This window comes from Myotis davidii, unplaced genomic scaffold (assembly GCF_000327345.1).
Source record: "Myotis davidii unplaced genomic scaffold, ASM32734v1 scaffold251, whole genome shotgun sequence".
In the NCBI taxonomy this organism is placed as follows: Eukaryota; Metazoa; Chordata; class Mammalia; order Chiroptera; family Vespertilionidae; genus Myotis; species Myotis davidii.
In genome coordinates this window covers 444,439-457,314 of record NW_006282378.1, presented here as the reverse complement: position 1 = coordinate 457,314, position 12,876 = coordinate 444,439, and the positions used below count along the sequence as shown (strand labels likewise).

At 56.4% G+C, this 12,876-nt stretch overlaps 1 protein-coding gene across 1 annotated transcript; it reads left to right on the top strand.

Moving 5' to 3' along the window:
- Positions 1–3,511: 3,511 nt before the first annotated feature.
- On the top strand, positions 3,512–12,870 carry CASQ1 (calsequestrin 1). The gene is made up of 11 exons (XM_015558697.1): positions 3,512–4,044; positions 6,036–6,120; positions 6,894–6,994; positions 7,206–7,317; positions 7,609–7,682; positions 8,058–8,188; positions 9,279–9,324; positions 9,976–10,030; positions 10,216–10,316; positions 11,257–11,331; positions 12,643–12,870. The coding sequence occupies exons 1-11, from the start codon at positions 3,766–3,768 to the stop codon at positions 12,802–12,804; spliced, it is 1,221 nt and encodes a 406-aa protein (XP_015414183.1). The 5' UTR covers positions 3,512–3,765; the 3' UTR covers positions 12,805–12,870.
- Positions 12,871–12,876: the final 6 nt, after the last annotated feature.

Here is a 12,876-nt window from a genome sequence, read left to right as displayed (position 1 = left end):
ACGTGACATGGGCTGGTGGGGGGTTCGGGAGGATGAGTTCGGCACAACATCTGAGTTGGGACAGAGAAATGCTGGGATGAATCACCCTGGATGAGAGAGAGAGACAGTCCTGGGGCTGGGCTGGTCACACCACGGGGAGGAGAGGGAGTGGGTTGCGGGTAATGAAGCCCAGTCTGCCTCTGACTGGGCCCAGCAGGGAGGGACCTTGTCCTGTTGAATCAGTAGCCAGTCTAGACAGTAAACGCTGACAACATCTCTCACGTGGCTGGTCGTGTCGCATCAGATTTGGGGAGAGTGGTGGTGACTGTGATGCTCTCATTCTAGGTCTCCATGGCAGCCAGGCAGCCAGGGAAAGTCAGGGACCACCATGGAGGCTGGGAGGGGATCAGAATCGAGCACCGTTGCCCTTGGGGGGCTATCCCAATCTTAAAGTCACTCCCCTACCCGATGGGGAGCACGGACAGGACACAGCCAGCTGGAATCAGAGAAACGGGAAAGGGGAGGAAAGAGCAGCAGACCACACGCGACGGGACCCCAGCACCACAGCCGGTTCTGTTAGGTGGACTCACCCAGCCCCCACTTTTGGTCCTCGGATCAGCTTATAGACTCAGTTTTCGTGCTAGAAGGGACCTTACTTCATCAGTGGAGAACCTGAGGTCAGAGAGGTTAAATGACGTGGGAAGGGTCGTATGGTGAGTGGTGAACCTGGGGCCGAGGAAGGCACGGTGATCCCTGCCCTCCACCCGCTGTGCTGGGCAGGTCATCTCCCCCCCATCCCCCCCTTGGTCCTTTCTCTCTGCTGTTGCCTTGAAATAGAGGCTGAAACAGCTGCCCCAGACTCCACAAGGGGTGATGGCCGTGCCCCACACCCTGGTCGCAGAGCCTGGGCCCACACACATCGCTGAGTGTCTGGGGACTGAGGAGTCCGCAGGGAGCCTCTCCCTCCTGCCTGGCTCTCCACCCATTCAGGGCTTTGCTCTGTGAAGTGGCCTACTTTGCCCTGTGGGTCAGTTCATTTTCAGGCTTCTGTTAGAGGAGACCATTGGCTGTGCCCCAAGGCGTACAGCGCAGGAGAGAAAGGCGAAGGAAAGCTGGGGGGAAATGTGTTTGGTGGCTGCGTGCTTTGCCTGCCGTGGACAAGGGCCTTATACCGCCCATGAACTCACACAGCAAACATTCTTACCTCCCGCCCCATGTTAGAGATGAGGAAACCCAGGGCCTTCTGATTCCAGAACTCGTGCCCTTCTCCACTTTTCAGACTAGTCTTACAAGGAGGGCTGGGCCAAAAGTACACACAACAATAAACAAGCGAGAGAATAGGACCGTGATGGGAGAAGGGTTACGGGCCAGTCCGGGTGGGAGGCCAAGGAGAAGGGCCTTGTGAGGTGCAGTCAGCCCCTGTCCCCCCACCCGCCTCAGACGTCTCCCCACCCATGCCCCCCCCCCTCTTCCGCTGCAAGGTCTCCTAGGGACACAGCTATGTCAGTCTGGGGTCCTGCCCTCCCCCCTCCCCCCACCCGGCTGCTGACACGGCTGAACCAGACCCTGGGAGATGGAGGGGCCAGGGGGTGTGTGAATGAGGTATGGAGGGGCCAGCTCCTCGGGTTTCAGGAGCGAGAGCTTCGGGTGTCTGGTGGGTTAAAAATACAGAGGCCCCAACTCAGGGTCATTTGACACCAGTGGCTGAGCCGGCTGAGCCCAAGGGCCTGAAAGTAGGGGCTCAGCGGGAAGGCGCCGAGCCGAGCAGCGGAGCGCAAAGGGTGGGGGAGGGTGCAGCTACTGGAAAGCATAGGGTGGAACTGAGGAGCCGAGAGCAGGAGAGGGAGCGGGACGGGATGAGTAGTCTGGCAGCTGCAGGAGAAGAGGAGGAAACGGAGCGAGCCTGGGCCACCGTTGAGTTCCATTTCACGCCCTCGCAGGCACACGGAAGGTCAGACTCATCGTGGACAAGTCTGATGGCCCAGGGTCTCTGTCCACATGCTCCCCTCCCCCAGCGGGCAGCCCACGTGAGAGACGGGGCTGGATGTCATCTACAATCTACCACCTACTGCTGCCCCGTGGGTCTGCCCAGCCTTCCCACTGGCTGCGGAGCTGTGCGCACTGAGCCACACTCCCGTGAGCCGGAGACGGTTCTGAGGTCTCGGGCTCCAGCGTGCCCCGCCTAGGCTGGCTCCGGCCCCTCCTGCACCAGGGGCAGCTGTGCTCCAGGACTCACTCTGCCACACGCCCGAGACTTTCTGTGGCCTCCGCCCTGCAAGGTCTGCCCACGGGAGCGTGGGAAAGTTCGCTCCTCCAACACAATTCCACGCCGCCGCTTGGGTGCAAAATCAACACCGTCGCTCCAAATCGGAGCTATCTCGGGGTGGGCATGGGGGTTTCTGGCTTTGACCCAGCCCCGCCATGGGGGCGCCTCCGTTTACCAGCGAATGGTAAGCGCCCTGGAGAAGGTCCTTCCTCCCCAGGTACCCAGAGCTGAACTCATCCACTTGGCCCTCACCCCCACGATGGGCTCCAGAAAGTTAGAGAGAGCCCTTCCCAACTCGGCTGGGCTCTCGGGTGCACGGACTTAACCTACATCCTTGGCGCAGGATTTTCCAGTGTTAATCCCCCTGCCCCCTAGTGTTTATACCTGATCCTCCTTGTGAAAGACATAGGAATGAATGACTGCTATTCGCTGCTCTCCTCGGCACCAGCAGCCGGGGGACCCTCCCGCTCCCCTGTGCGCAGAAAACCAAGGATCAGAGTCCAGAGCAGGAGCGGGGGGCAGCGGCCAGGGGCTTTCTCCATTCCTCGGGGGGCAGAGGCGCCCCAGGCCCATCTCGCAGCGCTGCCCACCCCCCGCCCGTCCTGCCCCTGCTTTCCAAGTTAGGAGTGCTGAGTGAAGCGGAAGAAACCGGCTGGAACTGAGCCCGGCCTCCAGTCCTGGACGAGGCTCCATCTTTTATTCAGAGAATGACCTCATCCTTGGTCCTGGTTCTTTAAAGGGAAGGGCAGGGGGTCTCACGCCTGCAGACTGGATCGCCTTTGCGCTGCCCCTCTTCGCTACTGGATCAAAGAAACAGACTTCACCTGGAAGGGGTTCCAGGTTCTAGGACCTAGAGTTAATACTGCGCGTGTCCCTTCTCTCCTGCTTCGTGGGTTTAACCTCTGATGCGGAACATCTCCCTCTCTACCCCCACTTCCTCCTCTCTGAGTCCCCAGGCCCTCACTTCCCCTACTTACCCCAACTCTGCCTTCACCAGCCCCAGTTTCATTTACTTCTCGGCTCATCTGCTCTTATTTTTAGCTCCAGCCCTTTCCTTTCTTAATATGGTGATGCGCTAGGCTGGTGTGGGGCAGGGGCGAGGAGCCCTGGACATTGTGGGGAGGGGAGAGGAGGGAGGCTCTGGGAGCCGGGGGAGAGGCGCGGGAGGTGGGAGATGCCAGTCTCATGGAGCTGTCCTGGCCTCAGAAGGTTACCCGTCTCCCCTGCCAATTCTGAAAACATATTTAGACAGGACCAGGTGGGGCTGAGGGGTGCCAATCTCAGGGGCAGCTCGGGTTCCCTCCCCGCCCCCTGCTCCTAGTCCTCCTCCTGACCCTTTTTCTCTTGGCTCTGTAGACAGTGTCTCCAGGACCCAGCAGTGTCCTCTGTCCACTGCCCTAGGCCCTTCCCCACCCCACCCTCACTGTGAGCCCCCGGCTCAGGAGTCAGGACCCAGGGCTCCTCCCTCCCCAGCGAACCTCTTCTGGACCAGCAGAGTCGACCGAGATCTCACTACCTCCATGCGCGCCGCCCTCAGGATGGGGGCCAGAGCTGTGCCGGGCCTGCGGCTGGCGCTGCTGCTGCTGCTGGTGCTAGGGACACCCGAGTCCGGGGTGCGGGGGCAGGACGGGCTGGACTTCCCCGAGTACGATGGCGTGGACCGCGTGGTCAATGTCAACGCAAAGAACTACAAGAACGTGTTCAAGAAGTACGAGGTGCTCGCGCTGCTCTACCACGAGCCCCCGGAGGACGACAAGGCCTCACAGAGACAGTTCGAGATGGAGGAGCTGATCCTGGAGGTGAGTGCCGAGGGCCGCAGGCCCGGCCCCTGTTGTGCAGCGCCCCCACCCCGACCCCCATCCTATCACCCCACGCAGGCCTTTGAGGGTGACAGTGTGGCAGGACCCCTGTCTTGACCATTAGGACCCAAGGGGCATGTGGCCTCAGCCAAAGGAGAGAGAGAGACTTGGGGACCAAAAGTACCACTGGAGTCTGGGGGTGGGGTGGGAGGGGAGGGAGACTGTGAGGAATGTCTCCTCCATGCTGTAGGAGGCTGGTAGTGCCAGGTGTGGCTAGGACGGGGGTGTCCTCAGAAGGGGGGCAAAAAAGGAGAAGGGAGGTTCTCCAGGGGAGGGGGGACGTGCCCCTCTGTGTACTTTAGGAGCAGCACCCCGAAGAGGGCTACACTGAGTATCAATGTCACCGTTACTAACATCTTGCAAGTCATTTACTTCATGGCTATCGGTGAACCAGAGCCCAGCAGGCCTCCACATGCCTCAGTCCCCCGCTCTGCCTCCGCTCCCTTGCTCCCCAGCTGCCCCTATTGGATCAGGCAGGCTATTCTGGTGGGAAAATTCTTGTGGCTGGAAGAGGCTTCAGAGTGCCTTCCCAGCTTCTCTTTGTGGGAAGGCTCTCCACACCCCCAAGCTGGCCGCGGGCTCAGAGGAGAGAGGGGCTCTTCTACAGGGAAAATGCCTGCGCCTGGAGATGCCGGGGCGATGCAGCCGCACATCCCTCCCGGGGCCGGCATGTGAGCGCTCCTCGTCCTGGCCTCAGCAGCCCCTTCTCTCTCCTGGCTGTAAGACAGGCCCCGCTGACCCAGGGCTTGGAGTATTTCAGGGCGAGATACCAGGACCTCTCACGTCTGTGTGCCCCTGCCAGGCTGGAACCTGCCATCTGAGTAATGAGCTGAGTATTTTTATCCTGAGGGCTCAGCACCCGTGGCCATCCACCTGCCAGCTGCCGCCCTTCCTGTCCCCCTGGGACTCCAGGAGGCTGTGAGGTGGGGTTGAGCAGAAAGCCACACCCAAGGCAGAGCGCACCAGGCTGAGAGTCTAGCCGGCAGGCCGAGGGGCCGCAACCAGGGGAGTGAGAGTGAAGGGGAAGGTTCACCTGGATGACGGGCACCCAGCTGTGTCTCCTCTGGCTCTGGCCCTCTCCCTCTGAGGGTGACAAGTGCTGGTCCAGTGACCTCTACTTTCAGGAGTTCCCCGCTCATCAGCAATGTGACCAGCCCACCCCAGCCCACTACCCTCCTGCTCTCCAAAATTCTCCCCATCGCGGGTCACTTGTGAGAATCCCAGGGATGTTGCCCCACCTTGGGCATGGCCTTTGGTGAGGATGGATGCGTGAGCCCAGCCCTGAGCGAGGGAAGGGCCTCAGTCTCTCTAAAGCCAGATTCCTCCGCATTCCTGAGGAAGTAGGCTATTGCGCTTAGCGCTTCGAAGTTCAATGTAATAAGCTCATGGCAGCCCTAGCTGGTTTGGCTCAGTGGATACAGCACCGGCCGGTGGACTGAAGGGCCCCAGGTTCGATTCCAGTCAAGGGCACATGTCCAGGTTGCAGGCTCAATCCTCAATAGGGGACATGCAAGAGGCAGCCAATCAATAATTCTTTCTCATCGCTGATGTTTCTGTCTCTCCCTTGCCTTTCCTGTCTGATATCTTGTGCCCGCATCCCCAGTAGGGGGCGTGCAGGAGGCAGCCCAATGATTCTCTCTCATCATTGATGTTTCTAGCTCTTTTTCCCTCTCGCTTTCTCTCTGAAATCAATAAAAATATATTTAAAAAAAATAACCTCATTGCAAGCGAGCAGTAGATGTTCAGGCATTTACAGAGCGAGGGAACGTAAGGGTGGGGCTGTAGGAAAGGTGGGGGCTTTCTGGATCCTGACACAGTGTCAAGGTCAACTCTTATGCCTGCACCCCAAACAGCCCACTTGGAAACATGCGGTGGGGAATAGGGGTTACTGTGAACTCCAGGGGCTGACTCTAACCTCACCCTCCCTGCAGTTAGCAGCCCAAGTCCTAGAAGACAAGGGTGTTGGCTTCGGGATGGTGGACTCTGAGAAGGACACAGCTGTAGCCAAGAAATTAGGTAAGGGCGGGTGGGAGCGCAAGGAGGGGACGGTGGCCTGGAGACCGAACGGGCAGCCCTGGTACGGGCTAGGAACTCCACCCTGCTATTCTGAATGGAGAAAATACTGACATTAGAAGGGTCATGGCCAAGGGTCCTGGCCTCTTTTATTCCTTATAGAGACCGGTGCTCAAGTCCCAGAAAGAGGTGGACACGGCCTTCTTCATGTTTTTCAGATAACTAAACCACAGGACCAGGTGCTGGGGGAAAGGGGAGTCAGGGAACTCAAGTGGGGCTGGAGAGGCCTCAGTAAACGCCTCTTCCCACCCCTCCCCCTCCAGAGCCCTGGATGGGTGTTACAACACCGGCCACCAGGGGGCAACACAGGCCTGAGACTGGCCATCAGGCATGCATGGGGGTGGGGTAGTCAGTGATTGAGTCTTCCAGTCAGTAACAGCAGAGGTTAAAGGACTAAACTGGCAACTGGCCACTGGAGTCCTCAGGGGAGGTCATATGAATATCTCTCTTTAGTATGACAAACAGAGAAAGAGAAATCTTTCTACATCCTCCCCTAACACCCCCACCTGATCTCAGCTTCTCCCTGGAGAGCCCCTTGAACCAGGGCATAGACCCCAGGGGGGTAGGGCTAAGGGGCAGAGGAGGTGAGTGAGGCTGGGGAAGGGGAGGGGAGGTGGCGGGGTCCAGTGGGATATAGAACAGGCTCTGGCCCTGAATTAGGACTCTGGGGCCTGTGGGAAGGTTGGGGTCATGCTCTTCTCTGGCCCACGCCCTAGGACTAACCGAAGAGGACAGTATCTATGTGTTCAAGGGAGATGAAGTCATTGAATATGACGGCGAACTCTCTGCTGACACCCTGGTGGAGTTTCTGCTTGATGTGAGGATTCATGACCCTGGACCTAATGTCCTTGCTTTAAGACTTTGTGCCTATCCTTAACCAAACCCATCCATATACATGCACACACACACACACACACACCAGTGAGCACCTTCCTCCTGTTCCCAGCCCTCTTCTCCTCATCCTCATTCCTCTCTCACCAGTGAGGACGGAAACTCACTCCCTTCCTTCAATGTCCCTGCTATTCCAGGTCCTAGAGGACCCTGTGGAATTCATTGAGGGTGAACGAGAGCTGCAGGCATTTGAGAACATCGAGGATGACAACAAACTCATCGGCTACTTCAAGAGCAAGGACTCAGAGCGTGGGTAACCCTCCGACGCCACGGCTCTCCTCCCTGGACTCCCCCCTCCCCCACACTTAACCCACCTCACGGCCCCTCTATCTCCTAACGCCTCGCCAGTCAGCTCCATCACCTGCCCCGATCTCCTGCACTCTGGTGGCTCCGCACCTCCAGTCTTCCACCTCCCCCATCACATGCTTTACTCACTCTCAGAGGGTTAGAGAGGGTGGGTCTCAGAACTAGGGAGAAAGACGGGAGAGGGCCCCTTGCACAGCCTGCTCCCCCAGAGACTGACTCTGTGTCCCCCTCCAGATTACAAGGCTTTTGAGGACGCCGCAGAGGAGTTCCATCCATACATCCCCTTCTTCGCCACCTTCGACAGCAAGGTACGCCACCCCTCGTCCTCCTCAGCAGCCCTCCAGTCCCTCTCCCAGAGTCTATAGGGGCCTATTCCCTCCCTGCACACCACACTCCCACCTCTACCTTGGGGCTCCCCCACCCCAAAGATTTTAGATGATCTAACCCAGTCCTCTCACGTCCAATCAAAGCCCAGAGGAGTGAAGACACTTGTCCAATGTCACAATGGCAGTCTGACTCCCTTCCTCTTCCCTGCTCCTCCGTCACACTGCTGCTTACCGTAACCCTGCATCCCCTGCTCCCCGGTCACACTGCTGCTCACCGTAACCCTGCATCCCCTGCTCCCCGGTCACACTGCTGCTCACCATAACCCTGCATCCCCTGCTCCGCCCCCACCCCCAAAGGTGGCAAAGAAGCTGACCCTGAAGATGAACGAGGTTGACTTCTATGAAGCCTTCATGGATGAGCCTGTGACGATCCCAGACAAGCCCAACAGCAAGGAGGAGATTGTCAGCTTCGTGGAGGAGCACAGGAGGTAGGGCCGGGCAGGGCCCTGAGCGGGCGAGAGCACCTGCCTGAGACGTGGGCAGGGGGCGGGCGGGGGGTGGGGGGATCTCAGACAACCAGGAGGCATCTCTCACCTGCGGTAACCCACCTCTGGATGCCAGTGCTCAAGATACGCTGACTCTTTTCCAGTCTTTTGCACCCTAACCGGCCCTGAGCCCTCACACGTAGAAGGTTCTCCATGAATGTGTGCTGTGGGTTGTGATGAGTGTGGAGTGCCTGTGGTCTGCCCGGAACCGAGAGGTGCTTCCTACCTGTATTCTCCTATTTAATCCTTTTAACACCCTCAAGTAAAGAGGTTCCACAGGTAACAAGTGTCAGAACTGAATTCCAACCCAGATCTGGCCTGGGCTCTTCCTCATACATCACCCTGCACCAGTCGTACTCAGCAGGGTGGAGGGACTGGTGAGGTAGGGTGAGGATTTTGCTCTCCAGGGGATATTTGGCAGCGTCTGGAGAGAGTGTTTGGCTGGGGGCAATGCTGCTGGTATTTAGCGGGTAGAGGCCAGGGATGTTGCTAACCATCCTGCAGTGCACAGAACAGACCCCACCACAAAGAGTTACCCGGCCCCAGATGTCCATAGTGAGAAACCCTGCCCTACACTCACTCATCGCTCCCTTCTTTCATAGAACTGCACAGCTGGAAACGCCCGTTCATCCGTGTAAACCACACTCACTCTCTCCCTCTAGATTACGGTCCCCTTTATCAGGACAGAGTGTGTTTGCTTTGTTTAACTCTGTCTACACAGCACCTAGCACAGGGCTCAGAACATCTCAGACACCCAAATTTATTGAATGAATGAGTGAATGAATGAATGAAAAAAATGAATACTCAGATGCCCAGTTCTTACCTTCCTACCCAAAGGCTCTCTTGCAGTCCCCTTGCCCACCCTCCATCCTCCCACCTGTTTAAACCATGCAATGATCTGAGCCTGGTGCCCAGAGCTTAGACTTTGCCAGGCGTCTTTGTTCTGGGCTACAAGCTGCCCGTGCCCTAGGCAAGGCCCACAGGCAGCCTCTGCTAAGGGGACTCTCTGGGGGGTGTCCTCTGTCTGTTCTAGATCGACTCTGAGGAAGCTGAAGCCTGAGAGCATGTATGAGACCTGGGTGAGTACCCCGAGACAGGGCCAGGCCCTGGGGGAGCATGGGTGGGTGCAGAGTCAAGCCCTAGAAACGCCCTCATGCCTCACTTGTAGGAAAGACAATGCGCCAGCAAAGGTTGGGGGTTTTTGTTCTGAAGAATATGTCACCTGTAAGTTGATGAAGATGACAAGGTAGCCCTAGCTGGTTTGGCTCAGTGGATGGAGTGTCAGCCTGTGGACTGAAGGGTCCCGGGTTCAATTCTGGTCAAGGGCACATGGCAAGGATGTTCAATTCCGGTCAAGGGCACATGGCAAGGATGCGGGCTCGTTCCCCAGTAGGGGGCATGCAGAAGGCAGCCAGTCGATTCTCTTTCATCACTGATGTTTCTATCTCTCTCTCCCTTCTCCCTTCCTCTCTGAAATCAATAAAAATATATTAAGAAAAAAAAATGACAAGGTAGAGCCACAGTTCTGGGGCGGAAGGGTTTGCCAGAGGAGGTCTGGGGCCTAGAGCTGAAGGGAGGTGTCACTTGGAAAAGGGTCACCACCATAAGAAGTCACCTAATCCAGAAGCTGAGTTTCCGTAAAATTTAGGTTCAGGGAAGAGGTAGGGTCTGTTCGGGGTTCTCTGACTTTGGGGAGTACGGCTAAGGCCCCCCTCCTTCCCCTGCCGCAGGAGGACGACATGGATGGAATCCACATTGTGGCCTTTGCGGAGGAAGCTGATCCCGGTGAGGGAGGAAGGCTGGATGAACTGGGGGGAGACGGGGTGTTTGGGAGGCATTCCTAGGAGAGTGCAGGTGGCCTGGGCTAGACATGTGGAGCTGCGGGAGGTGAGGAGAGATCCGGGTTCTGTCTTCTGCTTGTCCCTTTTCTCTCCACCCCCCTCATGCTTCTCGCTTGTGTTCCCTCCAAGACGGCTATGAGTTCTTAGAGACGCTCAAGGCTGTGGCCCAAGACAACACTGAAAACCCTGATCTTAGCATCATCTGGATTGACCCTGATGACTTTCCCCTGGTAAGAGGCACCGCTCGGGCCCGCTGTCCTGTTAGGGTCTAGGCTATGGCATGTTCTGAAGGGAGCTTGTTTCTGAGTTCCTATCCCAGCTTTTAGCGGGAGGCCCTGGGAGATGATGCCTGCTGCATGTGCAAGGGCACTGTGGGCATGGAGAGAGCCTGAGAGGGGAGCGGGATGGGAAGTGACCCACATGGGACCTCACCCACATGGCTCCCAGAGCAGAGGCTGGGCAGAGGTTGGCTCCTTCCAGAGAAAAGGAGAATTTGGGGAGCAGATGGATACATGCACCCTGCACGTGGATGTGCACAATCACAGAATCGAAGCACAGAGGTTCCCTGTTTCAGGGACAGCTTTGTTCCCAGCCTCATCCCCACCACCCAGCATTCATTGTTGAAAACTAACTGAATGTGAGGAAATGGGCAGTTCCCAGGCATGACTGCCTCCGTGTAGAGATGTGGAAGCGGAGGGCGGGGAAGAAGTGACTTGCCCAGCATCACAGGGTCACTCAGTGGCAGACCCAGGATCAAAACAGGGAGGCGTCCAGATGCCTGGCTGGTCCTCCTGATACTTTCCCTTCAGAGTTTTTCCCTTTAACTCAGTGGTTCTCAGCCTTCTGGCCCTTTAAATACAGCTCCTCATGCTGTGACCCAACCATAAAATTATTTTCGTTGCTTCTTCATAACTGTAATGTTGCTACTGTTATGAATCGTCATGTAAATATCTGATATGCAGGATGGTCGCGGCCGCCAAAGGGGTCGGGACCCACAGGTTGAGAACCGCTGCTTTAACTGCTTAGCTCTACCTATGCTCTCAGGCCCTGCAGCTGGGCCTCCTGCTTTCCTGGGCTCCTGGCACTCTTTATCCCTGCGCTGACCCTCACACCCTCCTGGACTCATGTGCCCTCGACCCCCTTAAGCTGCCCCATGTGGTCTCTCCACAGCTGGTTCCGTACTGGGAGAAGACGTTTGACATCGACCTGTCAGCCCCACAAATAGGAGTCGTCAATGTTACTGATGTAAGTTTCCGTCATTCACCCCTGGTTGACCCTCAACTCTGCTTCCCAGAACAGCTGAGTCTCCTCCGCTCTGCTAAGGAGGAGCCGAGCCTTCCCAGAAGAAGCTGACATGCCCAGCCTCACCCTAACCCCGAATACGGCCGTCTCCACCTGTCAGAACCGGCTGCTCATCCTTTAAGGCCCAGTTCAGGCATCCTCTTCTCCGTGAAGTCTTCCCAGATCGCTCACTTGGAATCATTTCTTCCTTAGCGCTCTCAGAGCCCATTGGCACTGAAAACATGACTTCCATGTGACTATTTATGTGCCGTACGTGTCCCTTCCAGGAGACTTTGAGCTTTTTGAGGGCAGAAATCTCATTCGCATATGACAGGTGCTTTGATAATGTTTGTTGAGTTGAACTTAATAAGCCAGTCTTTGCTTTCATATAATTCTCAGTCTAACCATTCACTACCAGGACAGGTCTGATAAACTCTATAATAAAGATACAAATAAAATGCTAGGAAGGCAAAAAAATCAAAGTGATTTTTGCTTGAGAAAATAAAAAAAAAACACGTTTATTTTTTATATTTTTATTAATTTCAGAGAGGAAAGGAGAGGGAAGTAGAAACATTAATGATGAGAGAGAATCATTGATCGGCTGCCTCCTGCACACCCCACACTGGGGACTGAGTCCACAATCAGGGCATGTGCCCTGACCAGGAATTGAACTTGTGACCTTCTGGTTCATAGGTTGATGCTCAACCACTGAGCCACACCGGTCAGGCAGAGAAGGGTTTACAAGGAGTGTGGCATTCAAAGTGGAGATTGCACAATGTGGAGGAGTTCCACAAGTGAAAATTATGAGAAATCACTTCCACACGAATGGAAAAGTCAGCACAAAAGGTCAAAAGTAGGAAAATGAATATTAGGATCAGGAAAAGGCAAGTCCTTTCTTGTGGCTTGAGAGTCTAGAGGTCTCTGAGGATGGTGCTGGGAAAGCAGGTTGTAAAAAGCCTTGAATGCTGAAGTTTCTGACTTTGCTCTTTAGGCCATGGAGAGCCACCAGTGGTTCCGCATCAAGGGCAGGATAGAGAGGTCTGGTTTAGGAGCTCAGCACGGCAGGAAGACTGCAGGGAAAAAAACCTATTTGCCCATCCAGCCGATCTTTCTACTCCTACGGTCACTGTTCTAACCTAGACCTTCTCCCCTGGCCCCTGACATGAAGGGAGGGGACAGGGGACTCAGGGAAGGATGTGCTGAGCCCATCGATGGGAGGACAGGTCCAGAGCACTAAGTCGGGCTTAGCGCAGTCCTGTCTGTGCTGTGTCCTAGGCGGACAGCATATGGATGGAGATGGACGATGAGGAGGACCTGCCTTCCGCTGAGGAGCTGGAGGACTGGCTAGAGGATGTGTTGGAGGGCGAGATCAACACAGAGGATGATGATGATGACGACGACGACGACGATGATGATGATGACGACGATGATGACTAGTTGCTATGGCAACCATCTCCGTGCCCCACCTGCTGTGTGCTGAGACCCTGGTCCCCATCACCGGGAGGAGAG

What these genes read in the sequence shown, in the direction of transcription:
- CASQ1 (XM_015558697.1), top strand. Translation starts at nt 3,766, where the DNA reads ATGCGCGCCGCCCTCAGGATGGGGGCCAGAGCTGTGCCGGGCCTGCGG. An exon ending in TGGAGGAGCTGATCCTGGAG is followed by an intron (nt 4,045 to 6,035) that starts GTGAGTGCCGAG and finishes CCCTCCCTGCAG; the next exon opens with TTAGCAGCCCAAGTCCTAGA. An exon ending in AGCTGTAGCCAAGAAATTAG is followed by an intron (nt 6,121 to 6,893) that starts GTAAGGGCGGGT and finishes CCCACGCCCTAG; the next exon opens with GACTAACCGAAGAGGACAGT.